This window comes from Dendropsophus ebraccatus, chromosome 4 (genome assembly GCF_027789765.1).
Source record: "Dendropsophus ebraccatus isolate aDenEbr1 chromosome 4, aDenEbr1.pat, whole genome shotgun sequence".
NCBI lineage: Eukaryota > Metazoa > Chordata > Amphibia > Anura > Hylidae > Dendropsophus > Dendropsophus ebraccatus.
In genome coordinates, this window is record NC_091457.1 from 162,231,182 (window position 1) to 162,258,550 (window position 27,369).

The following is a 27,369-nucleotide window of genomic DNA, read 5'->3' on the forward strand; positions in this document are numbered from 1 at the left end:
TCCCTACTAGTCTCTACATTCTAAAGTTTCATCAGGGTCCCTACAAGTCTCTAAGTTCTAGTGATTAGTCAGGGTCCCTACAAGTCTCTAGGTTCTAGTGATTCGTCAAGGTCCCTACAAGTCTCTACATTCTAAAGTTTCATCAGGGTCCCTACAAGTCTCTAGGTTCTAGTGATTGATCAGGGTCTCTACAAGTCTCTAGGTTCTAGTGATTGATCAGGGTCCCTACAAGTCTCTAGGTTCTAGTGATTGGTCAAGGTCCCTACAAGTCTCTACATTCTAACGTTTCATCAGGGTCCCTACAAGTCTCTAGGTTCTAGTGATTGGTCAGGGTTTCTACATGTCAGAAGTGTGTATACATGTCTAACAGATCTAACTATAGATGAGAGAAGAGAGAGGCTCTTTATCTGGAGGACCCAGCTTATCCATATGGTACAAGGACGGCCACTTATCTGCAGGGGAAAAGTAAGCACCATTTGTCCTGCTAGGTAGGGATCACTGTTTGGCCCGCTCTCACCCTTGCCATTGTCTTTACCTACTCGGATGATCCACCCTAACTGGCATCCATCAAACTATAGAAGAGTCCTTGCAGTGGAGAACTGGCAGCCATAGTACTACTACTACAGAAGAGTCCTTACAGTGGGGACTTAAACAATACAAGGGATATTAGACAAACCGGGTCAGAATCAGATGACAGAGACAAAATCCAAAACCATAGACTAGGCAAAGTACAAGCTGGGGGAGGGGGGTCAGAATCAGCAGAAAACCAAAGCCACCTAAAAACTCCTCAAAAATCAAGGGTCAAACCAGAAGAATAACGTCAAGTCCCAACAGCAGGGGGGGTCAAGATCCAAAGCAGAGTACTTGGTACTCTTGGTGCAGTAGTAAAGACTGTAGAAAAAGCACCAGGATGCCACGCTGACCCTACCTGACCTGGCACTCCTGCACTCTGATTGGACGCTCCGTCCCAGCATCTGCTCCGAACTTTGGTCCTGATTGCAGAGCAGCCAAGCAGCTAATGCCATATTGCTGGTGGTGCCCCATAGAGGATGGAGTCGTCACTACATCGGGGGCAGGTAGTCCTTTCATTATACACCGAAGCATTAAATGGCTCCAGAACAACTAGGGGTCTGCAATGTATAAATGTGTGTTGTCGTAGAAGTAAATGAACCTCATGTAAATGGCTTCATCATGCAGATACTGTACATCTCCAACACTGTCGCACAACAAAGCTGGGGTCACAAGTGTCCGGCAATCGGTTGCCATGCTGGGTAGGAATAGATAGGAACTCCGGATGCTGCAAGCTGGATCTTTTGCATTTGACTTGTCCTCTGTTGTCCCATTGGGCTATGGTCCACATGACATTTTTGCCATCTGGAAATCATTTGCAGAATTAAATACTTTGCATGCACTTTTTCCCTCCTTTATTTATTTATTTATTTTTTTTATAATTGCTGTACACGTAGGGAAGATGGCAAATATGCCAGAATGGGATAAATAGAATTCAGGCCTAACATCTGTTGGATTAGGATACTGCTCTTCCTAATCAATGCACATTGAAAAAGAACATTTAACACGATCTAAGGCCGGGTTCACACTACGTATAAGACCTGCCGTTGCAGTACTGGCTGGATGATGTTCACTTCTGGTGAATTTGGATGCTGGCACACCCGTGTGTGCTCGCATCCAAATTCACCACTGCACACAATGGAGAGTGCATCCGGAGCCACACGCTCCATTGTGTTAACTGAGATGTCTGTGCGGACGCTTTTTAATGAATAGTGGCCGCAGATAAGTGACATAAGTGCCGGATGGAATCTCGGTTGGAGCGTATACTATGTGTATACGCTCCAGCCGGGATTCCATTCATTCCAATAGACCGTGTGTTTTGCAAATTGCAAAAACGGACATGATTTATACAAAACATACGTTGTGTGAACATGTCCTAAAGAAGAACTTACAATCAATGAAGAAAATATATTATGACAAGACGGATTAGCCATTCACCTGACCTATACGAGGTAAACTAAAACAACCACAGAGTAATAAAGATATATAGCATTAGAACATTTGAAGCTTAATGAGCATTGGTATCACTGTTATGAAATAATAAACTAAATACACAAATATAAATGAAACCACAGAAAAAATAAAATAAAGAAATAAATATAAACCATCTTACATCAATAAGTTACTTGGAAGCTAGAGCGTCTCTTTTGGATATGATTTAGCAGCCATCATTCTCTCCTTGCTAGGAAATGGTAAAATAATAGCAAATATAAAATCTGAACAAATAAATAGAAAAAATAAAATGTGAGAGTGTAAGCCATTTCAGCTTCAATAAGTAACTTGGAAATAAGTGTCGGTCTTTTGGGAAAAAAACGATTTCTCATCCCTACTGAGCAATGTTCCGTAAATATTTCCCTCTCTTCTGTAAAGGAAGATTTAAAGGGCGTTCCCAGGGGCAACTTTTCCTCTAAGGTATCATTGTAAAAATTAACATTTAAACTTAGCCGTATCTCAGCTTTATGTATACTCTCCAGGTATAGGAATATCTACTGCTGGGATCTGAACAAGAAAAGTTTCTGATGGTAACTTCTATACTAAGAAACTTGTAATCAACTGATTTTATAGAAGTTTTACACTAATAAAGGGGAACTATGAGCAAGTTAGACAAATCTAACCTGCTAATAACTCCCTGGTGGGCACGGGGTGCTAAGGAGGAATTTATGTCTCTTAACCTTATGCTCAGTGCCGTTCCTGTACTGTTGGTTGTGGCTGGTAAGCAGTAAGGAGCACTGGGGTTTGGCTACAGCCCCTCTGAGTGCTGATCCGTCCCGCCCCTGTCCACCCCCCTATTGAAAATTATTAGATAGGGCAGGCCAGCCAGAGGCTGTAATGATTGGTGCTGGAAGGGATGGTAGCCACACCCCCTGGAGCTCCTAATGGCTTATCGGGCACAGCCAACAGTACAGGAACGGCACTAAGCATAAAGGTAAGAGGCATACCCCCTCATCCTCAGTGCCCTGTACCAATTAGGGAGCTATCAGCAGGTTAGTCTCTTCCCCTTTAAAGTACTCCACTATGACACAGAAGGAAGACCAACAACTTATATGAAGTCTATCTACCTGTCTATCACAGTGCTGATAAACTGGAGTGCAATCAATAGAGTAGAGAGATCACAACATCTTAGAACTCCATAAATGAATAATACTGCCCAGATAAAGCAATGCTAATAGAAGTATTCAGAGTAATAATAGAAGAATACATTCTGGAGATGAATCCATGCATCTGCCCCCACACTTGCCATCTTCATTGGAAGAAATAGAATTAGGCCCTTTACCTCCACTAAACATTAATAATCATATTAATCATACACATATGCATAAGAACAACAACTATCTGAAATATAGATTTTCACATTAAGGCCATGTTCACACAACCTATGTTCTGCATAAATCATGGTGGTTTTTGTAATTTGCAACAATGGCCGTGATTTATACAAAACATTCATTGTATTTTAATGAGTGGAATCTCGGCGGGAGCGTATACACTTAGTACATACAGAATATACAGTACATACACATAGTATACCCTCTGCCCGCATCCAGACCTAGTGTGGTTGGGGTAAGGAATAGTGCCCTCCTGTCCAAACCTGTGACACTAGAGTAAAACACTTTTACCTAGGTGTAAGAAGAAAAGAAAGACACGTAGTGGGACAATACATACTCCCCCACTTAGAAATAAGCTGTCCCCAGTGTAACAGCGTAACACCTGGGAAAAAGTGGAGACAATACACAATAGCAATATATACAATAAGGCAAAAGTCCATACAATAGGCAATAATGAAATTGTCCATAATGCAGGTAAGAACACCACAAGATAATGGTTAAATGGTCCATATTAGGGCACAGGGAATAGAAGACAACACTACAAGGCAATGGTTAGATCGTCCATAGCAGGACACAAACATATAGAGGGAAAACAATAATAATAACCACATGACGCTGTAGGTACAGGTAGAGTCTTTCTCCATTAAGATGGAGAACACCATCCCACAAAAGCTCTGGTAGTCCTTGATGAGGTAATAACATGGCACCTAGAAGCGGTACCTACAGTAGGGTCCTTCTTCAGTGGCCCACAACACTGCACGGTACAGGCTCTGGGTGTGCCAAACAAAAACACGCCGGGATGCGGGCCGCACTGTTTGTGTATATAAGAGGCTGTGCTGTGTGCACTATGGCTTCCTTCCCCAGCATGCTGCCTGTGTGATGGAGGGACAGACCTAAACCTGACTGAGGGTCTCCCCTCCTGGTGACAGAGTCAGGATTTCATTTGTTTAACATTCTCCCATTTCCTGTCTGGTCTTTTCAGGAACTTCTATTCTACATGAACTATAAGAGAAGAATGATCATATCCTTTATACCAGTGCTTCTCAAATCCAGTCCTCATGCCTCACCAACAGGTCATGTTTTGAGGATATCCCATACAAAGAACAGCTGTGAGAATACCTGAGTATAATTATATCACCTGTGAAATACTAAGGAAATCCTCAAAACATGACCTCTTGGTGAGGCATGAGGACTGGAATTGAGAAGCACTGCTTTATACAGAGAATGCTCTGTGTCATGTTAGTACTTGTAACATACACTGCGTATATAATGTATATACAGTGGTTCCTTGGATTACGAGGATAATTCGTTCCAGGACTGCGCTTGTAATCCAAATCCACTCTTACACCAAAGCAAATGTTCCCATAAGAAATCATAGAAATGCAGACAATTGGTCCCACACCCCAGAAATAATGATTTATTATTCTGAATAACATGTAAAATAGATGAAACAAAGATTCAGAAACAGCAGAATCTGTGATATTATTAGTTACTGTACAGTAATAGAGAGGATGGGAAACACAAGGGCGGACAGAGACTGCAGGGAGCATGAAGGAATGAGCAGGGAGATGTGGGCACATACATGCAGCTCTCTCTGTCCGGGGAGAGAGGGGTTACAGCTATGGAGAGATTCCCCCCACAGTCCTGTCCCCTGATGTAAGCCCCAGCCTGAAGTGGATTTGCTATGATTTGGAAAGTGAGGGTCAGAGTACAGTGCTGTAGACCCCGCTATGCAGACTATGTCCCTCCTCCACTCCCGCTCCCACCCAGTACAGGGAGCTCTTAAACCAAAACAATGCTCTTAAAACAAGTCACAGTTTTGAAAAATTGTGAGCTCTTAAACCAAAAAACCAAGTTACTCTTAAACCAAGGTACCACTGTAATATGTAGCCATGATGCTGAGTTTGTATTTAATGACCATGTGATCCTAGACCCTGGTGCTGCCCACTTACCTTCACTGCTTGTTTTCTATCACTGCTCTTCGCACACTTTTATGCAGTTTTTGTATTTTGTGCAAATGATAATTATATAAATATAGCACCGTAAACGCTTAGTCTGGCTATGGACCAACTGCGTGATTTCACTCAATCGTGAGCAATGCTTCGGATACAGCCAATTCCCACTTCCTTGGCTCATACAACTTCATTCATAGTGTATCCTGTACTGACTTGGCACTTATTTATGTCAGTGTATAGTATATGAAAAACGACAACTCACGTTTAGTAGTCTTCACTTCGACTTGGGTTTATTGTTGCTTGGTCGCAAAGTTTGGCTGCGTGTGATCAGAGCACTTTAGCTCGCTAGAGGCTAGGCGTCCTCTCCCTGCCGCGCAACGTTTCGGAAGGCGTGGCTTCCTTACTCATGCGCACAGGTGAGCGGTACCTGCTCAGCTAAGTACCGACGTCTGAAATCACATGTGACCTCTGACAAAAAATGAAGGAAGATTTGATACAATACTTTGTTAAGTCTACTGATAAGAACAACTTGCTACATCGCACAAGTCACCACCCACCACAAGTATTTGATAGCATTGTAAAAAGTCAGATGCAGAGAATAGAGAGGATAGTCAACACGAAGACAGAAAAAATCGAGTGCCAAAATAAAATGAAGAAGAAGTTCGAACAAAGAGGGTATAAACACAAACAGATAAGCCGAGCAATAGCGAAAAATAAAAGGGTATACCCACAAACATTTAATGAACAGAGACAAATTTTTGTGACAACATATGATCACCACATACCAGTTATACGTAAAGCAATTAAAAAATTTTGGCCAATAATGCAAAAAGAGCCCAAATTTGGCAAACTTTTTCGAAATATACCCATGTTAGCTTTGAAGAAAGGCAGAACCATAGAGAGCAGAGTCATAAAAGGTGACATCAGAAAGAGAAAAATTGAACAAACAAACGTTCTTAAGATCACAAAGGAAAGGAACATATGGGTGTTTACAATGCCAAAACTGTACATCTATCATAAAAGGGGAATATATCCAACATCCCACACAATGTTACAAAATTCCAATTAGAGGGTTCTATACGTGTAGTACACGAAGAGTTATATATATATGTTGAAATGCCCATGTGGCAAGACATACGTAGGGCAAACTATGAGACAAGTGAAGGTGAGGATAAATGAACACAAGTCTATGATCAGAAAACATCTAAAACAAGAAGACATAACAGAATCGAAGTATGGAGAGACGAGTGTAGCCAAACACTTTAAACAGGCAGGGCATCATATGTATGAATTAAAATGGTGTATTCTAGAGGAAATACAGACGACAGGGTCAGAGAGAAGAGACAAACAGCTGTTACTACAACGGGAGACATACTGGATAAGAAAGCTAGAGAGCGTAGAGCCATCCAGTTTAAATGAAGTGTGTAGCTTTAAGGCGTACCTATAACAATAAACATCCCCGAGTAGACGACGTTATGCATATAATAATATATAGTCAATCATGTAAACTGTGGATTTATAGTGTGCCATGTACAGAATAATAATACTCCTGTATTTGTATGTTTATCATTTATATCACAAGAGGTCACATGTGATTTCAGACGTCGGTACTTAGCTGAGCAGGTACCGCTCACCTGTGCGCATGAGTAAGGAAGCCACGCCTTCCGAAACGTTGCGCGGCAGGGAGAGGACGCCTAGCCTCGAGCGAGCTCCAGTGCTCTGATCACACGCAGCCAAACTTTGCGACCAAGCAACAATAAACCCAAGTCGAAGTGAAGACTACTAAACGTGAGTTGTCGTTTTTCATATACTATACACTCACATAAATAAGTGCCAAGTCAGTACAGGATACACTATGAATGAAATGATATAAATATAAACACCTGAAATCATAAGATTTTGTAGCTGACGTGTCCCCTATTGGGATTCTATTCTTCGTTGCACTCACTGTCATATTTGCATTAAAGATTACTGACAGTTTTCAATGTATTTAATTCTTCTACTTATTTTGGTATATAAACATTCTTACAATTGGTTTTAGTTAAAACGGTAGCTCTTTTTTCCCCGCTAAAGGTTGCATGTATTCACATACATTTTAGAATCAATTAAACACAAAAAGGTTCAAAAGCAATAGGAAATCCAGGAATATGCTATACCCCTATTGTGCCACTAGGTGTCAGTGTCTACCGCTTATGTTATAGGAACCCAACTACACATTTACGAAGACCGTTGTACTTATATTAAGCCCCGCCCCCTTTTCCCAGGCAGGATTCGCTAAGAGGCGTACGCCTCTTAGTCAATCCAGCCGGGCACCCGAATCTGTGTTTCCAGATGTCCCAAACAATTGGAAAGGGGATTCATCAGAGAAAATGACTTTACCCCAGTCCTCAGCAGTCCACTCCCTGGACCTTTCCCCCAGTCCTCAGCAGTCCACTCCCTGTACCTTTTGCAGAATATCAGTCTGTCCCTGATGGTTTTTCTGGAGAGAAGTGGCTTCTTTGCTGCCCTCCTTGATACCAGGCCTTGCTCCAAGAGTCTCCGCCTCATAGTGCGTGCAGATGCCCTCACACCTGCCTGCTGCCATTCCTGAGCAAGCTCTGCACTGCTGGTAGCCCGATCCCGCAGCTGAAACACTTTTAAGAGCCGGTCCTGGTGCTTGCTGGTCTTTCTTGGGCGCCCTGGAGCGTTTTTGGCAACAATGGAACCTCTCTCCTTGAAGTTCTTGATGATGCGATAGATTGTTGACTGAGGTACAATCATTCTAGCTGCGATACTCTTTACTGTTCGGCCATTTTTGTGCAGTGCAAGGAGGTCTGCACGTGTTTCTTTAGAGATAACCATGGTTAACAGAAGAGAAACAATGATGCCAAGCACCAGCCTCCTTTTAAAGTGTCCAGTGGTGTCATTCTTACTTAATCATGACAGATTGATCTCCACCCCTGTCCTCATTAACACCCACACCTGGGTTAATGGAGCAATCACTGAAACAATGTTAGCTGGTCCTTTTAAGGCAGGGCTGCAATGATGTTAAAATGTGTTTTGGGGGATAAAGTTTATTTTCTAAGCAAATATTGACTTTGCAAGTAATTACTGTTAAGATGATCACTCTTTATAACATTCTGGAGTATATGCAAATTGCCATTTTAAAAACTGAAGCAGTAGACTGTAAAAATTAATATTTGCATCATTCTCAAAACTTTTGGCCATGACTGTACGCAGGGCCGGATTAAGGTTGGTGGAGGCCCCGGGCAACAATCCCCCCCACCAAAAAAAAATAAAATAAACTATACCGCGATCTATACAGATGGCTGCTTACTGTAGGTGACTTAGCACAGACCCCTCCTCGCTCCTGGCTGTATGGGTGAGCATCCTCCTCTGTTATGCACGTGGTCACTAGAGGCTGCAGTGCAGGGGAAGATGCCAGGCCCTAGAGACAGGAGGGGGGGGGGGGAATTGGACTAAGTATTAGAGTGTATTCCCACATTGTGTATGTGTTAATAACGCAATGTGAGAACACAGCACTTTCTGTGCGCTGTTGCCCACTGTGTTAGGGCCCTATTACATGGCCTGATATCCTGAGTAAGCAGCACCGTTCTGCTAGGGTTCGGGCTGGTGGAGGCCCCGGGGCACGTGCCCCAGGTGCCCTCCCTTTTATCCGACCCTAATGCAGTAAGATGTGTATATAAGAGGCTGTGCTGTCTGCACTATGGGTTCCTTCCCCAGCATGCTGCCTGTGTGATGGAGGGACAGACCTAAACCTGACTGGTGGTCTCCCCTCCTGGTGACAGGGTCTGGATTTCATTTGTACATTGGCATTCTCCCATTTCTTATCTGGTCTTTTCAGTGACTTCTATTCTACATGACCTATAAGAGAAGAATGATCATATCTTTTATACAGAGAATGCTTTGTGTCATGTACCTGTAACATACACTGTGTGTATAATGTATATAATATGTGGCCATGATGCTGAGTTTGTAGCTAATAAATAGGGATTTAGGCCCTGGTGCTGCCCAGTTACATTCACTGCTTGTTTTCTATTACTACTCTTTGCACACTTTTATGCTGTGTGTGGTGTCCTATTACAGGTGTTGCTATTGGTTGCACCCTTCACAAAAGTCTGTACTTATATATGTAAGTGGTAATGTAGTAGTACCAGAGTTACTATACAGAAAATGTTTTGTACTTACCTCTGCTTGCTCCCCAGTGTTCTCCTAGCTTTTCTCCACTGTCAGGAGCCACAGTGGATACTTCTATACCTGTCTCTGCAGTGACAGGCCGCTCAGCCAATGACAAGACAGCACCATGGCCAGTGATTGGCTGAGCAGCCTGTCACTGCAGAAACCGGCTCAGAAGTTCCAGCGACGGCCGCAAGCAGCAGACAGAGGGCAGAAGCCAGGAAGATACCGAGGAGTGTGGACAGGTATGTACAGTATAAATTATGTTATTTTTTTTTTCTTACATAGCCTTCCATTACTATTACACATATTTTTCAGCAGGTTGAAAAACAAAGAACAATAATCTTTCGAATCGGCCTGATATTTATATATGGCATACAGCACCATCCATTCTTACCATCTGTTAATGTATCCTGAAATGCAGCGTAAACCTGGCCTATGGGCTGCATCCATATTCTCCAGTCACCTAGCCATCGGCTTCACACTAACCCAAACTTACTGTAAGTTGGCTCATCTCTGAAGACAACCTAGAACACATAAGTGTTCAGCAAAGAAAATTTTCTTTCAAATCAACTGGTATCAGAAAGTGCCATAGAGTCTCTCTAGTCTGTCACAGCACTCTCTGCTGCCACCTCTGTCCATGTAAGGATCTTTCCAGAACAGCGGCAAATTCCCATAGAAAACCTCTCCTGCTCTCCAGACTAGAAAGAAAACACCACTTTCTGCATAACATACAGTAACTGATAAGTACTGGAAGACTTCTTTATAGAAATAAATTACTAATCTCTGGCACTTTCTGGCACCAGTTGATTTGAAAGAAAACAAAAATTAGCTGAACTACCCCTTTAATCCTTTCATGTTACTGAACTGACTTTTTATGTCATTGACGTGAAGGGGAAGTGTACACTGCGGGTGGTGACTGTTAGGTATAGCTGACACTTACTGCTAATAACTGATACCAGCTATAACACTGATGCCGGTCATTTAAAAGATCTGACATCAGCATTTAAGTCAGGGATGGGGAACCTTTGGCCCTCCAGCTGTTGCAAGCTTTAGCTTTGTCTCTCCAGGCATGAGGGGAATTTTAGTTTTGAAACAGCTGGAGGGCCGAAGGTTCCCCATCCCTGATTGAAGTTGTAGTAGTTCTAAACAACATTGGTGATGTAGTTTGTCATGGAAGCCTGAAGGCTTTTTTTGGCTGCAGTAACTGATCTATACGGTCTGCCATAGGCCCACAGGATACCGATAACATTTCAGTTTTACTGTAACTTGCACAGGGTTCATTTTGTCGAAATGAAAGGTAACATTAGAAAGTGCAAATGGTCCTGTGAAAAAGAGCACTGTTATGTATACAGGAAAATATAAGCATTACAACTTTTATAAGGTGAGGAGAAAATGTTAAAACTGCAATATCAGTTTGCTAAGAAGTGAAAAAAAGTAATATGTCACCTGCTATAAGCTTTCCAAAACAGTGACATAAGAAGACAGCTGCCCTGGGTGTTCACAAAGCTTGCCTCTCCCCACACTCAAAAAACTATGGCCTCACTGGTATCCAGGCAACCACAGGTAGTATCACTGGTACCCAAGTAACTACAGGTACTAGGTCCCACTGGTATCCAGGCAATCACAGGTAGTATCACTGGTACCCAAGTAACTACAGGTACTAGGCCCCACTGGTATCCAGGCAACCACAGGTAGTATCACTGGTACCCAAGTAACTACAGGTACTAGGTCCCACTGGTATCCAGGCAATCACAGGTAGTATCACTGGTACCCAAGTAACTACAGGTACTAGGTCCCACTGGTATCCAGGCAACCACAGGTAGTATCACTGGTACCCAAGTAACTACAGGTACTAGGCCTCACTGGTATCCAGGCAATCACAGGTAGTATCACTGGTACCCAAGTAACTACAGGTACTAGGCCCCACTGGTATCCAGGCAATCACAGGTAGTATCACTGGTACCCAAGTAACTACAGGTACTAGGTCCCACTGGTATCCAGGCAACCACAGGTAGTATCACTGGTACCCAAGTAACTACAGGTACTAGGCCTCACTGGTATCCAGGCAATCACAGGTAGTATCACTGGTACCCAAGTAACTACAGGTACTAGGCCCCACTGGTATCCAGGCAATCACAGGTAGTATCACTGGTACCCAAGTAACTACAGGTACTAGGCCCCACTGGTATCCAGGCAATCACAGGTAGTATCACTGGTACCCAAGTAACTACAGGTACTAGGCCCCACTGGTATCCAGGCAATCACAGGTAGTATCACTGGTACCCAAGTAACTACAGGTACTAGGCCCCACTGGTATCAAAATATCTAAAGGTACTAGGCCTCACTGGTATCAAAATATCTAAAGGTACTAGGCCTCTCTGGTATCCAGGTAACCACAGGTACTAGGATTCACTGGTTTCCAGGTAACCACAGGTACTAGGCCTTACTGATATCTAAGCAATACCAGGTACTAGGCCTCCCTGGTATACAGGCAACCACAGATAGTAAGCCTCATTGGTATCCAAGTAACCACAGGTACTAGACCTCACTGTTATATAGGCAATCACAGGTACTAGGCCTTACTGGTATCCAGGTACATACAGGTACTAGGCCTTACTGGTATCCAGGTAACCACAGATACTAGGCCTTACTGGTATTCAGGTAACCACAGATACTAGGATGGAGCAGGGTGAAGATGCAGACTGTTAGGAGAAGGAGGAGTGGATGGAACAGGGTGGAGATGCAGATTGTTAGGAGGGGGAGTGGGGGGGGGGGAGCAGAGCAGGGGATGCAGACTGTTAGGAGGAGGAGTGGAGGGAGCACACGGGATGCAGACTGTTAGGAGGAGGAGTGGAGGGAGCAGGGTGGAGATGCAGACTCTTAGGAGGAGGAGTGGAGGGAGCAGGGTGGAGATGCAGGGTGATAGGAGGAGGAGTGGAGGGAGCAGGTTGGAGATGCAGACTGTTAGGAGGAGGAGGAGTGCATGAAGCAGGGTGGAGATGCAGGGTGATAGGAGGAGGAGTGGAGGGAGCAGGTTGGAGATGCAGACTATTAGGAGGAGGAGGAGTGCATGAAGCAGGGTGGAGATGCAGACTGTTAGGAGGAGGAGTGGATGGAGCAGGGTGGAGATGCAGACTGTTAGGAGGAGGAGGAGTGGATGGAGCAGGGTGGAGATGCAGACTATTAGGAGAAGTAGCGGGAGGGAGCAGGGTGGAGATGCAGACTGTTAGGAGGAGGAGTGGAGGGAGCAGACAGGGGATGCAGACTGTTAGGAAGAGGAATGGATGGAGCAGGGTGGAGATGCAGACTGTTAGGAGAAGTAGCGGAAGGGAGCAGGGTGGAGATGCAGACTGTTAGGAGGAGGAGTGGAGGGAGCAGACAAGATGCAGATGGTTAGGAGGAGGAGTGGAGGGAGCAGGGTGGAGATGCAGACTGTTAGGAGGAGTGGAGGGAGCAGGGTGGAGATGCAGACTGTTAGGAGGAGTGGAGGGAGCAGGGTGGAGATGCAGACTGTTAGGAGGAGTGGAGGGAGCAGGGTGGAGATGCAGACTGTTAGGAGGAGGAGTGGAGGGAGCAGGGTGGAGATGCAGACTGTTAGGAGGAGTGGAGGGAGCAGGGTGGAGATGCAGACTGTTAGGAGGAGTGGAGGGAGCAGGGTGGAGATGCAGACTGTTAGGAGGAGGAGTGGAAGGAGCAGGGTGGAGATGCAGGGTGACAGGAGGAGGAGTGGAGGGAGCAGGCTGACTGGGGCAGCCGAATGCTAGAGGACAACTGACCCTTCTACGACCAGGAAGGGCACAGTGGAGAGAGCTTTAGCAGAATTAATAGGAGATGAAAGAAAGCACCAAAACACATTAAGATATTAAAATCTCTTTATTATGGATATATCCACATTTTGTATAAATTTTTGACTTCTTAATGTCCCAGAAAAGCCCTTTAAGAAACCTGCCCTACAGGTGACCTGTGGAGTGTGAATGATATATTTGCAGTATTTCAGGTAGATGCTTATGGCAAATACATTGATGATGATGACATAGACATATTAGGGGGGAGGGGATTTATGATTGATTCTAATGGAGCCATGTCACAGAGAGTAAGACCGCGCCACCGGCTGATGGTACATTGGCCATGCGGCATCAGCACTGGAGCTGGGAAGATGAGAGCACGTTATTTCTTTCACCCTCACCCTCCCCGGCACTTTTACAAAAGATCGCCCTGTCCGGAGTTGTCCTTTATTCCTGAAAATGCACTTTATGCAGAATCCACTGCAGAACCGCGACAGAGATCAATCCCCGTGCCACAAATCATACTCCAATGACTTTATGGTGAGCAGAGACAAAGCCGAGGATGATGTCCGAGCGGGTTATTTCTACTGAGATGAGGCACACTGGTTTAGTGTCGGATATCGCTGAGATATCATATAGTCATTTAGAGATCGTATAGTAATGCATCAAACCCCTAGAACGTGAGATGGTGGAGGCGAAACACTATGGAGCCTATAGACCTTCCCGAAGCCAAAAAATGATGAACGAGGAGGCAAAGCCAAAGACTGTACAGGTGTTACGTATCCTCTTTGGACAGCGATGTCTGGAAGGTTGTTGGTCTCTTCTTGGTATGTGGATGACGTTTCTCATGGTATATAGACGACGTTTTTTTATAGCCATTGTAATTCCCCATCGACTTTAGTAATTAAAAGATTGAGTTCTGCTGCGTTTTTCTTGTGGAAAACACTTCACAGAATACTTACACCATCTGAACTGGTTGGCAGATTGCTTTAACAAGATACCACCTCCATGCAGTCGGTGTTCCGGAAGAGTCCATGATGGCGGACGTTACCTTTCATGCTGAGCCTTTCAGGAGGGATTCTTGTTGTTATAGCTGTGAAATTACATAATAGAATGAGAATAAATTATATTATGTTACTATAAAGCTATGATCACAATTATTTATGCAGTGGTATACCCCGGGACATATACCATGGTGTACTGAACCAATGTCTTGTCTACCCCATTTTTTCAGTCCTGTAAGAGATTATACCTGGTGTATAGACCAAACCAGAGTCAGACCGACTTACCGCAGGTCTCTTCTGCGCCATTCCCTTGCTGTTAGCTGTGAAATCCTCTGCCTGGTAAGCCGCTTGGAGCACTGTGGACGTGGCTACCACCCTGAGCACCAATCGGGCCTGGAGGGGGCTGTAGCTTTGCCCCCCCAGTGATCTGCCCCAGCTAGCCCGCCCCCTAATGGTTATCCATGGAGAGGGTGGGCAAGATTGGTGTTGGGGGGATGGTAGCAACACCCCCAGTGCTCCTAATGGCTTACCGCGCAGAAGATGACACAGCTAACAGCATGGGAACTGCGCCATGGATGAAGGTAACAGACATACCGTCATCCTCAGAACCCCGTGCCCACTAAGGAGCTATTAGTAGGTTAGATAAGTAGTTAAGGATCTTCCTGGAGACCCTGGCACTGACTGATTTAAAGGCTGCCTCCTAGTGGTGAAGTGGAGGTTACAGGCTGATTATTTTTCCACCTTCACCCAACAGCTCATAAGTTCGGGTTGTGCCACAGAGGAGGCAGAAGCTTGTGAGGAAAGAGGTCAGAATGTCGGAGGATAGTGTAACCTGGGAAAGCCGGGAGAGGGGAGATTTCTTTTATTTGGTTGCTGTTATGGTTGCAGTAAACCCATTTATATGTTTTTATTAACACTTTTACAGAATAAACAACTTTTCATTGGTAAAAAGGTTTCTTAGGTTCATACCACCTTGAAGGGCTTGTCTGACGTTAGGTAACTTTTAATACGTTGCTGCCAGTATATATATAGAAAACTATAAAGGGCCTATGCTTACCTGTCCACGCTCCCCCGGTGTCCTGGTGTCACCTCCGAAACAGCTCGCTCAGCCAGTTACTGGCCACAGTGCTGTCCCGCCTTAGTCAGTGACTGGCTAAGTGGGCTGTTACTCTAATGATGAATTTGTCTCTTAAAGGAGAAGTCTGGTGAAAATATTTATTGAAGTATTGTATTGCCCCCCAAAAGTTATACAAATCACAAATATACACTTATTACGGGAAAGGCTTATAAAGTGCTTTTTTCCCTGCACTTACTACTGCATCAAGGCTTCACTTCCTGCATAACATGGTGATGTCACTTCCTGGATAACATGGTGATGTCACATCCTGGATAACATAGTGATGTCACTTCCTGGATAACAGGGTGATGTCACTTCCTGGATAACATGAGGGACACAGGGCACTGTAGGGACACAAAGCATCCCCCTGCCATCATCCTCTCCAGCAGCCACAGCCCGCACAGCTCTGGAAGTCAGGTTGTGACATCACCATGTTATTCAGGAAGTGACATCACCATGTTATCCAGAAAGTGACATCACCATGTTATCCAGGAAGTGACATCACCATGTTATCCAGAAAGTGACATCACCATGTTATCCAGGAAGTGACATCACCATGTGATCCAGGAAGTGACATCACCATGTGATCCAGGAAGTGACATCACCATGTGATCCAGGAAGTGACATCACCATTTTATCCAGGAAGTGAAGCCTTGATGCAGTAGTAATTGCAGATAAAAAAGCACTTTATAAGCATTTCCCGTAACAAGTGTATATTGAGGATTTGTATAACTTTTGTGTGGCAATACAATACTTTAATAAAAATTTTCTCCAGATTTCTCCTTTAAGTGGAGGCTCTGCAGTCAGCTGAGCACACCAGTATTACCACAGCAGGACACCAGGGAGCCTGTAGTGGTGTATCCTTGCAGCAATATAGTTACCTTAAGACAGACAAGGCCTTTATTAGTTCATGGACATTGTTTCAGCCTGTGAACTTTTAGCGGGGCAGTCATCACTGTTCTCAATGTGGCACAAACCTCAGGTTCTCCCAGTGGAGACTTGGACAGTGGTGACTGCTCAGTTAAGAGTCTGTAATAAAAAGTGCTGACTGTGTGCAAATAGCCCCCCACCCCCATCAAGGGGCTAAATGGGCTCCAGGCTCTCTCAGCAGTCCAGGTCTTGTCAACACCATTACTTCTCTGCAAACACACGTGGCTAGAAACCCAGACACTTCACGTCACGTGTTCACCCTAAATAACCTCGCTACAACCCTAGCAACAGAGATAGTGGGAAACTGGAACCTCTACCTCATCTATCAGGTTCCTAAACAACACCTAAAAGGCTGGTCACCCAGGTGTCAAGGCCGGAATTCACCTGTCACACCCAGCAGTGCCGGGTTACATAACAGCACCTGTCTGTTCTGTTTTACAAAAGTGCAATAATAAAATATGCATATGTATATTTAAAGGGGAACTATCAGCGAGATAGACGAATCTTACCTGCTTATATGTCCCTATTGTGCAGAAGACGCAGAGAATGAAGCTATGTCTTTTACCTTCATCTTCGGCGGCATTCCTGTCCATTTGGTAGTTTAGCTCATGGTCCAGTGGGACCTTTATTAGCACTGCCCTTCCCTGAGGGCCCACTCCATTGATTATCATTAGAAGGGATGGGCCAGCCGGGGGAGGATCGGGGCTATGGGGAGCGAGCAGTGCTCCTACATGTCTCAACATAACATATGCATCTCCCCAGGTAATAAGCTATGATACTCAATTATGGACATTTTATATACTGTACATACATCAGCCTTAGGTACAATAAAATTTGTGCCAGTTAAACCACATAGCAGTAAAGTATAACATATAATAAACCCAAACCCTTGGGGCACAGGAGCGTGTCCAGCACGTCAGGTGACTAGTGTGCCTCTCTGCTACCTTACAAGTTTATGCCCTTCTTTTACAAATCTGATGCTGAAACTAACAGCGCCATTTGCTAATGAATGGAGACTTAAGACCCTATTCCACGGCCGATATCGGCCGTTACAGCCTAAAGTCGTCCCGTGGAATAGGAGGCAACGATCAGCCGACATGTTAAAAGACAAATGACTGATATAGCAGTGATCTGCTGCCGGCGCTCCGTGAAATAGGAGCAGCGCCAGCAGCGATCACCCGGGCAGCCCCCCCTGGCAGCTTCCTCCGGCCCTCCCTGGACTCACTTGCTTACTGCTGCTGCGTGGAATAGCGGCGACAGCAAGTGGGGAACAAGGAGCAAATGAGCGCTGACAGCGCTCATTTGCTCCTCTATGTCGGGCCGTGGAATAGGGCCTTTAGTGTTCTATTATGGTGCGTTTACACAGACAGATTTATCTGACAGATCTTTGAAGCTAAATCCAGGAACAGACTATAAACAGGGACCGGGTCATAAAGAAAACACTGAGATTTCTCCTCTTCTCACATCCATTCCTGGCTTTGGCTTCAGAAATCTGTCAGATAAATCTGTCTGTGTAAACGCACCATTAAACAGCCCGATCAATAATGTAAATGCTTGTTTATTGAGCCTATTGATGACCCAATGATCGTTTGGTAAGGGCTGTGTGTGTGTGTAATATATATATATATATATACAGCGGTACCTTCCCATCCTCTCCATTCCTGCTATAATGTGCCTGCCCTCACACTCAGCCATTTACACTGCTGTATAGTAAAGGTTCTGTCACTGTCTTCCTGCACAGTTCTGTGATTCTACCTTTCTGATTGGCCCATGCTGAACAACCCCCCTCCTCCCCCTTCCCTATTGCTGTCATGTGACCACACATACCTCTGACAGCAACTATTCTAGCCTGTTTTACTACGCTACTGCGTTATGGGGATCTGTGGCTCCACCCTGTATCTACAAACTGCTGCTGTGTTATCAGGGTTATACAGTTACTATACATTATATACCACATGCTGCTATACTGTACAGTAACTTATATATCACATATTCAGCTGCTGCTGTGTTATCAGGGTTATACAGTTACTATACATTATACACCACATGCTGATTGCTATACTGTACAGTAACTTATATATCACATATCCAGCTGCTGTGTTATCAGGGTTATACAGTTACTATACATTATACACCACATGCTGATTGCTATACTGTACAGTAACTTATATATCACATATCCAGCTGCTGTGTTATCAGGGTTATACAGTTACTATACATTATACACCATATGCTTATTGCTATACTGTACAGTAACTTATATATCACATATCCAGCTGCTGAGTTATCAGGGTTATGCAGTTACTATACATTATACACCACATGCTGATTGTTATACTGTACAGTAACTTATATATCACATATCCAGCTGCTACTGTGTTATCAGGGTTATACAGTTACTATACATTATACACCACATGCTGCTATACTGTACAGTAACTTATATATCACATATCCAGCTGCTGTGTTATCAGGGTTATACAGTTACTATACATTATATACCACATGCTGATTGCTATACTGTACAGTAACTTATACTGTATATCACATATCCAGCTGCTGCTGTGTTATCAGGGTTATACAGTTACTATACATTATACACCACATGCTGCTATACTGTACAGTAACCTATATATCACATATCCAGCTGCTGTGTTATCAGGGTTATACAGTTACTATACATTATACACCACATGCTGATTGTTATACTGTACAGTAACTTATATATCACATATCCAGCTGCTGTGTTATCAGGGTTATACATTTACTATACATTATATACCACATGCTGCTATACTGTACAGTAACTTATATATCACATATCCAGCTGCTGCTGTGTTATCAGGGTTATGCAGTTACTATACATTATACACTACATGCTGCTATACTGTACAGTAACTTATATATCACTTATCCAGCTGCTGTGTTATCAGGGTTATACAGTTACTATACATTATACACCACATGCTGATTGTTATACTGTACAGTAACTTATATATCCCATATCCAGCTGCTGTGTTATCAGGGTTATACAGTTACTATACATTATACACCACATGCTGATTGTTATACTGTACAGTAACTTATATATCACATATCCAGCTGCTGTGTTATCAGGGTTATACAGTTACTATACATTATACACCACATGCTGATTGTTATACTGTACAGTAACTTATATATCACATATCCAGCTGCTGTGTTATCAGGGTTATACAGTTACTATACATTATATACCACATGCTGATTGCTATACTGTACAGTAACTTATACTGTATATCACATATCCAGCTGCTGCTGTGTTATCAGGGTTATACAGTTACTATACATTATATACCACATGCTGCTATACTGTACAGTAACTTATATATCACATATCCAGCTGCTGAGTTATCAGGGTTATGCAGTTACTATACATTATACACCACATGCTGCTATACTGTACAGTAACTTATATATCACATATCCAGCTGCTGTGTTATCAGGGTTATACAGTTACTATACATTATACACCACATGCTTATTGTTATACTGTACAGTAACTTATATATCACATATCCAGCTGATGCTGTGTTATCAGGGTTATACAGTTACTATACATTATACACCACATGCTGCTATACTGTACAGTAACTTATACTGTATATCACATATCCAGCTGCTGCTGTGTTATCAGGGTTATACAGTTACTATACATTATACACCACATGCTGCTATACTGTACAGTAACTTATATATCACATATCCAGCTGCTGTGTTGTCAGGGTTATACAGTTACTATACATTATATACCACATGCTGATTGCTATACTGTACAGTAACTTATACTGTATATCACATATCCAGCTGCTGCTGTGCTATCAGGGTTATACAGTTACTATACATTATATACCACATGCCGCTATACTGTGCAGTAACTTATATATCACATATCCAGCTGCTGATGTGTTATCAGGGTTATACAGTTACTATACATTATATACCACATGCTGCTATACTGTACAGTAACTTATATATCACATATCCAGCTGCTGCTGTGTTATCAGGGTTATGCAGTTACTATACATTATACACCACATGCTGCTATACTGTACAGTAACTTATATATCACTTATCCAGCTGCTGTGTTATCAGGGTTATACAGTTACTATACATTATACACCACATGCTGATTGTTATACTGTACAGTAACTTATATATCCCATATCCAGCTGCTGTGTTATCAGGGTTATACAGTTACTATACATTATACACCACATGCTGATTGTTATACTGTACAGTAACTTATATATCACATATCCAGCTGCTGCTGTGTTTTCAGGGTTATACAGTTGCTATACATTATACACCACATGCTGATTGTTATACTGTACAGTAACTTATATATCACATATTCAGCTGCTGTGTTATCAGGGTTATACAGTTACTATACATTATACACCACATGCTGCTATACTGTACAGTAACTTATATATCACATATCCAGCTGCTGTGTTATCAGGGTTATACAGTTACTATACATTATACACCACATGCTGATTGTTATACTGTACAGTAACTTATATATCACATATCCAGCTGCTGTGTTATCAGGGTTATACAGTTACTATACATTATACGCCACATGCTGATTGTTATACTGTACAGTAACTTATATATCACATATCCAGCTGCTGTGTTATCAGGGTTATACAGTTACTATACATTATACACCACATGCTGATTGTTATACTGTACAGTGACTTATATATCACATATCCAGCTGCTGCTGTGTTATCAGGGTTATACAGTTACTATACATTATACACCACATGCTGCTATACTGTACAGTAACTTATATATCACATATCCAGCTGCTGTGTTATCAGGGTTATACAGTTACTATACATTATATACCACATGCTGATTGCTATACTGTACAGTAACCTATATATCACATATCCAGCTGCTGCTGTATTATCATGGTTATACAGTTACTATACATTATACACCACATGCTGCTATACTGTACAGTAACCTATATATCACATATCCAGCTGCTGTGTTATCAGGGTTATGTAGTTACTATACATTATACTCCACATGCTGATTGCTATACTGTACAGTAACTTATATATCACATATCCAGCTGCTGTGTTATCAGGGTTATACAGTTACTATACATTATACACCACATGCTGATTGTTATACTGTACAGTAACTTATATATCACATATCCAGCTGCTGTGTTATCAGGGTTATACAGTTACTATACATTATACACCACATGCTGATTGTTATACTGTACAGTAACTTATATATCACATGTCCAGCTGCTGTGTTATCAGGGTTATACAGTTACTATACATTATATACCACATGCTGCTATACTGTACAGTAACTTATATATCACATATCCAGCTGCTGTGTTATCAGGGTTATACAGTTACTATACATTATATACCACATGCTGCTATACTGTACAGTAACTTATATATCACATATCCAGCTGCTGTGTTATCAGGGTTATACAGTTACTATACATTATACACCACATGCTGATTGCTATACTGTACAGTAACTTATATATCACATATCCAGCTGCTGTGTTATCAGGGTTATACAGTTACTATACATTATACACCACATGCTGCTATACTGTACAGTAACTTATATATCACATATCCAGCTGCTGCTGTGCTATCAGGGTTATACAGTTACTATACATTATATACCACATGCCGCTATACTGTGCAGTAACTTATATATCACATATCCAGCTGCTGATGTGTTATCAGGGTTATACAGTTACTATACATTATATACCACATGCTGCTATACTGTACAGTAACTTATATATCACATATCCAGCTGCTGCTGTGTTATCAGGGTTATGCAGTTACTATACATTATACACCACATGCTGCTATACTGTACAGTAACTTATATATCACTTATCCAGCTGCTGTGTTATCAGGGTTATACAGTTACTATACATTATACACCACATGCTGATTGTTATACTGTACAGTAACTTATATATCCCATATCCAGCTGCTGTGTTATCAGGGTTATACAGTTACTATACATTATACACCACATGCTGATTGTTATACTGTACAGTAACTTATATATCACATATCCAGCTGCTGCTGTGTTTTCAGGGTTATACAGTTGCTATACATTATACACCACATGCTGATTGTTATACTGTACAGTAACTTATATATCACATATTCAGCTGCTGTGTTATCAGGGTTATACAGTTACTATACATTATACACCACATGCTGCTATACTGTACAGTAACTTATATATCACATATCCAGCTGCTGTGTTATCAGGGTTATACAGTTACTATACATTATACACCACATGCTGATTGTTATACTGTACAGTAACTTATATATCACATATCCAGCTGCTGTGTTATCAGGGTTATACAGTTACTATACATTATACGCCACATGCTGATTGTTATACTGTACAGTAACTTATATATCACATATCCAGCTGCTGCTGTGTTATCAGGGTTATACAGTTACTATACATTATACACCACATGCTGCTATACTGTACAGTAACTTATATATCACATATCCAGCTGCTGTGTTATCAGGGTTATACAGTTACTATACATTATATACCACATGCTGATTGCTTTACTGTACAGTAACCTATATATCACATATCCAGCTGCTGCTGTATTATCATGGTTATACAGTTACTATACATTATACACCACATGCTGCTATACTGTACAGTAACCTATATATCACATATCCAGCTGCTGTGTTATCAGGGTTATGTAGTTACTATACATTATACTCCACATGCTGATTGCTATACTGTACAGTAACTTATATATCACATATCCAGCTGCTGTGTTATCAGGGTTATACAGTTACTATACATTATACACCACATGCTGATTGTTATACTGTACAGTAACTTATATATCACATATCCAGCTGCTGTGTTATCAGGGTTATACAGTTACTATACATTATACACCACATGCTGATTGTTATACTGTACAGTAACTTATATATCACATGTCCAGCTGCTGTGTTATCAGGGTTATACAGTTACTATACATTATATACCACATGCTGCTATACTGTACAGTAACTTATATATCACATATCCAGCTGCTGTGTTATCAGGGTTATACAGTTACTATACATTATATACCACATGCTGCTATACTGTACAGTAACTTATATAGCACATATCCAGCTGCTGTGTTATCAGGGTTATACAGTTACTATACATTATACACCACATGCTGATTGTTATACTGTACAGTAACTTATAATATCACAGATTCAGCTGTTTCTCATTGTTTCATCTGTTCTACATGTCATTCAGAATAAAATTTGCTTTGGTTTAAGAGTGGATTTGGATTACAAGAGCGGTCCCGAAACTAATTATACTCGTAATCCAAGGCACCACTGTGCATATATATCTTTAGCGATGTCCGTGCAGCCATTGCCCTAAATTGTTACACGCCATCTGAAAAGCCACTCAGCCAAGCACTGCTCCTGACCGCTGTGGCCTCTCAGCTTGGACAGACCAATCTGAAGCTGCCGCCGCGGCTCCGGGCAGCGAGCAGAGGGAAGGAGCGGGGAGAGGTATAACAGTTTATTCACTCATTAGCCGGTCGGCAGCCGATGATTTTAGGTCTGGACCTAAAGACACGATCAGCTGATGATTGTTGTTATCGGCTGATCGCTGTCTCTATTACATAGAGAGATAATCGGCCTGATTGGTCCGATTATTGCTCCGTGTAATAGGCCTCTTAGCAGAATAGCGTCCAAATTTGGCAAAGCAGTAACTTTATGCCAGTGGGGACATTGCTGGATTTTTACAGAGTCTTAAATATTTATGAATCCCCACTATGGATTGTCACAGTGATCTATTCTGATCATTGGAAGAATGCTTAGATTACCAATGTATAATAGTCTGTCAGTAGGAACAGGAAATCCATAATAGTCATGGCAGGCCTTGATGCCTTTCTTAAAGGGGTTATCCAGCGCTCCACAAACATGGCCACTTTATTCCAGAGAAAGCCCCACTCTTGTCTCCAGCTTGGACAGGGTTTTTCTGCTCAGTTCCATTGAAGTTAATGGAGCTTAATTGCAAACCGCACCTGAACTGGAGACAAGAGTCGTGCTGTCTCTGAAAGAAAGTGGCCATGTTTTTTTTTTAGCACTGGATAACCCCTTTAAGGCCTTTCTTGCCATAGCAGAGCCCCATCATTGTATTGACCCATATACTGAACCACTAGGGATCGTCTGAACCCGATCGTGCGACATTTGATTACCAGTGGCTGAAGAAGTTGGATGCTGGAAAACATTTAAACGAACCTGAGTGTGCTCATCTCTATTAACCACTTAGATGCTGCAGCAGCTCCCTGCCCCCTGCCCCCGATGATCCCCCCACTTACGGCCGATGTCCATGTACCATATATACTGAAAAACATTTTGTCTCTGCCCTACCTTTGGCTTTGGTCTGAGTGTTACGAGTGAAGATTCAGTCGGTACAAGTGACCTAACATACTGACTTAAAGGTGTCACCAACTTTCACTTCCTCTTTCCTGTCTATTCCATTGGAGATGTGCTCCACCCCTTCACTACCACAAGCCATGAAAGATGGGCCCCTATAAATCAGAGAGGTTTGTTATTCATATATATATATATATATATATATATATATATATATATATATATATATATATATACATGTTTTTGTTCCGGGGGCGGAGGAGGATTTCATTGCTCACCGCAGGAGTCAAGACGCACACTGACCACGGCTATGTTCACACTACATTCAAAAAAGTGAAAAGGCGTCGACTGACGGGCGGCCAAAGAGCAAAATAACAGACATAATTTTTTCTTTGAGGGTGTGTTCACACCTACAGGATCTGCAGCAGATTTGATGCTGTGTTCAGTTATTTAAATGAAATCTGCTGCAGAAAATCAGCTGCAGATCCTGTAGGTGTGAACGCACCATTAAAAAACGCAGAGGAAAAAACTTAGTGTGAATATCGCGCACCAAAGTGTTACATACGTGGCACAACCCGCTCATAATTTTACGAGAAGGAAAAAGAAATAATTATAAAACACAATACTCACAAATTATAACCTCTCCTCCACTTCCTTCTTCAGGTCTTTGGTCCTGGACAGCTGTAATGTGTCGACTTTTTCCTCTCGTTTCACGTTCTGCCATTTTCTATTGGTATGGCTGACATCTTTGTGAGAAAGGTGCCGAGAGATTTTGCGGGCTAAGCGGGCCAGCGTTCCATCCTTGGCGGTGTAATCCTGTTGTAATTCTTCCAGTGATATTTCAATGTTCCCTGTGTACCAGAATATCCAGCCGATGAGACTCAGGAAGACCAGGATGGCTCCGGTGTAGATCAAGAGGTCGCCGAAATCCTGCCCATTCAGCTGCAGTTCTGCAAAAATCCCAACAAGCAGGGAAGTTATACCAACTAAGTCCATAAAAACAGCAAAAAGAAGAGCGAGCCGGCAGCGCTCCAGAGCCATTTGTTATTGCACCTAGGAAAATGGTGAAGCTGCAGGAGGGCTGGGCGCAGAGAAACAAGCCCCATTCGATTGTGAAAAGTCAAACAGAACTAGTCCGACTGGTTTCAGGAGGGAGACGCAGGATGTCGGAGATCAGTTTTCATTTTGCCTTTGTTTTAACCTCTTCCTGGCTTTATAGGTAAGCTTAGGAAAACAACTCAGTGTTTGTATGGGAAAACCAACGTTTTTTTTTTGTTTTTTAACAGTGTTTTTTAACAGTTTAGTGTTTGGATCATAAATTAGTCTAATACAAGTAAAGATAAAAGATCCGAATATTTGTCTATGATGATTTAAATGTGACAGTCCTTGTGGAAAGTTGTTTCTGCATGTTTTGCATGAACTATAACTTGCACTAACCAGTCCGGCAGGTAACCCTATTCCCATATGTTTTCTCAAAATGCCCCCCACACTCCTAATCACCTTTAGCCTATAGTCAAAAACTACTGTTTTTTTTTTCTCTATTAAAAATAAACTACTTTTTTATTTTGTATTTTAGCTGTATTTTCAATTATAGCAAAAGCTTAAAAAAAATTCTTTTTTAATTTGATACTACAGGAACAAGCAAAGACAGCGCTCCATGGTGTAAAAGTATCATATAGAGGAGTGCAAATGGAAGTAAAGGTGGACTTCCTCACCTGGTGGAGTTGTGTAGATCGAGGAACAACGCTCACTACAGCCTATGCGGGACTATGGGACTGCAGCCGTCCTCTGAACCCACGATGGGGAGAAACAGCAACCACACCTCCAATCCACTTGATCCAAAGCACAGGTGAGTAGGCGCAGGTCATCTACCAAAAGGGCCAGATATTATAGGATATAAAATTTAATTAGCAAAACAATAAAATACATAAAAGGGTAAAATCACAACGTGTTTCCAGGCCGGACCAGCGTCTTCCTCAGGTGCATGAGATGAGGGTACTGCACTTTCACACTCTATATTTCTCTGAAGGAAAATGTGATAGGTACAGATAACTAATAAATAGAGAGACATACTGGATTTTCAGATTGTGCACACTAGCTCCAAATGGTCTCAATGAGACCACTGAGAGTATAAAATAAAAATTGTTTAAAGAGGATGTATCATCAGGTACACTCTCTTTAAAATTACACATGAATCGTGCCGGCTCCACTGTCCTCTTTTTTAACCGCGGCCCGGTTCCCGCATGTGGCGCCGCTGTATTCATGGTTATCGGGCCGGGGGTGAAGCACTGGTGGTGAGCTGACCCGTCCCCAGTGGGAGGAAACCCCCGCCCCTCCATGACGCAGCTCCATTGATTGTAATGGGGGTCAAAAAAAGGACCGCGGCACTGGCTTCCCCGTGGCGGCGCCATTCCATTCATGTGTAATTTTAAAGAGAGTGTACCTGATGGTACATCCTCTTTAACATGTCCAGAATTAGTTACATATATTGGTTTAGTCTTACATTGGTTATCCTTATGTT

General features: G+C 42.5%; 1 protein-coding gene and 1 long non-coding RNA gene across 2 annotated transcripts; one reads left to right on the plus strand and one right to left on the minus strand.

Moving 5' to 3' along the window:
• Nucleotides 1–13,594: 13,594 nt before the first annotated feature.
• Nucleotides 13,595–25,980, minus strand: LOC138790104 (transmembrane protein 238-like). The gene is made up of 2 exons (XM_069969066.1): nucleotides 25,479–25,980; nucleotides 13,595–14,404 (listed from the first exon to the last, which is right to left on the minus strand). The coding sequence occupies exon 1, from the start codon at nucleotides 25,887–25,889 to the stop codon at nucleotides 25,482–25,484; it is 408 nt and encodes a 135-aa protein (XP_069825167.1). The 5' UTR covers nucleotides 25,890–25,980; the 3' UTR covers nucleotides 13,595–14,404; nucleotides 25,479–25,481.
• LOC138790105 (uncharacterized) lies at nucleotides 24,963–26,702 on the plus strand. The gene is made up of 3 exons (XR_011362840.1): nucleotides 24,963–25,018; nucleotides 25,512–26,067; nucleotides 26,484–26,702. It is a non-coding gene; the product is annotated as an uncharacterized lncRNA (long non-coding RNA).
• The last annotated feature ends 667 nt before the right edge of the window (nucleotides 26,703–27,369 follow it).

What these genes read in the sequence shown, in the direction of transcription:
- LOC138790104 (XM_069969066.1), bottom strand. Translation starts at nt 25,889, where the DNA reads ATGGCTCTGGAGCGCTGCCGGCTCGCTCTTCTTTTTGCTGTTTTTATG.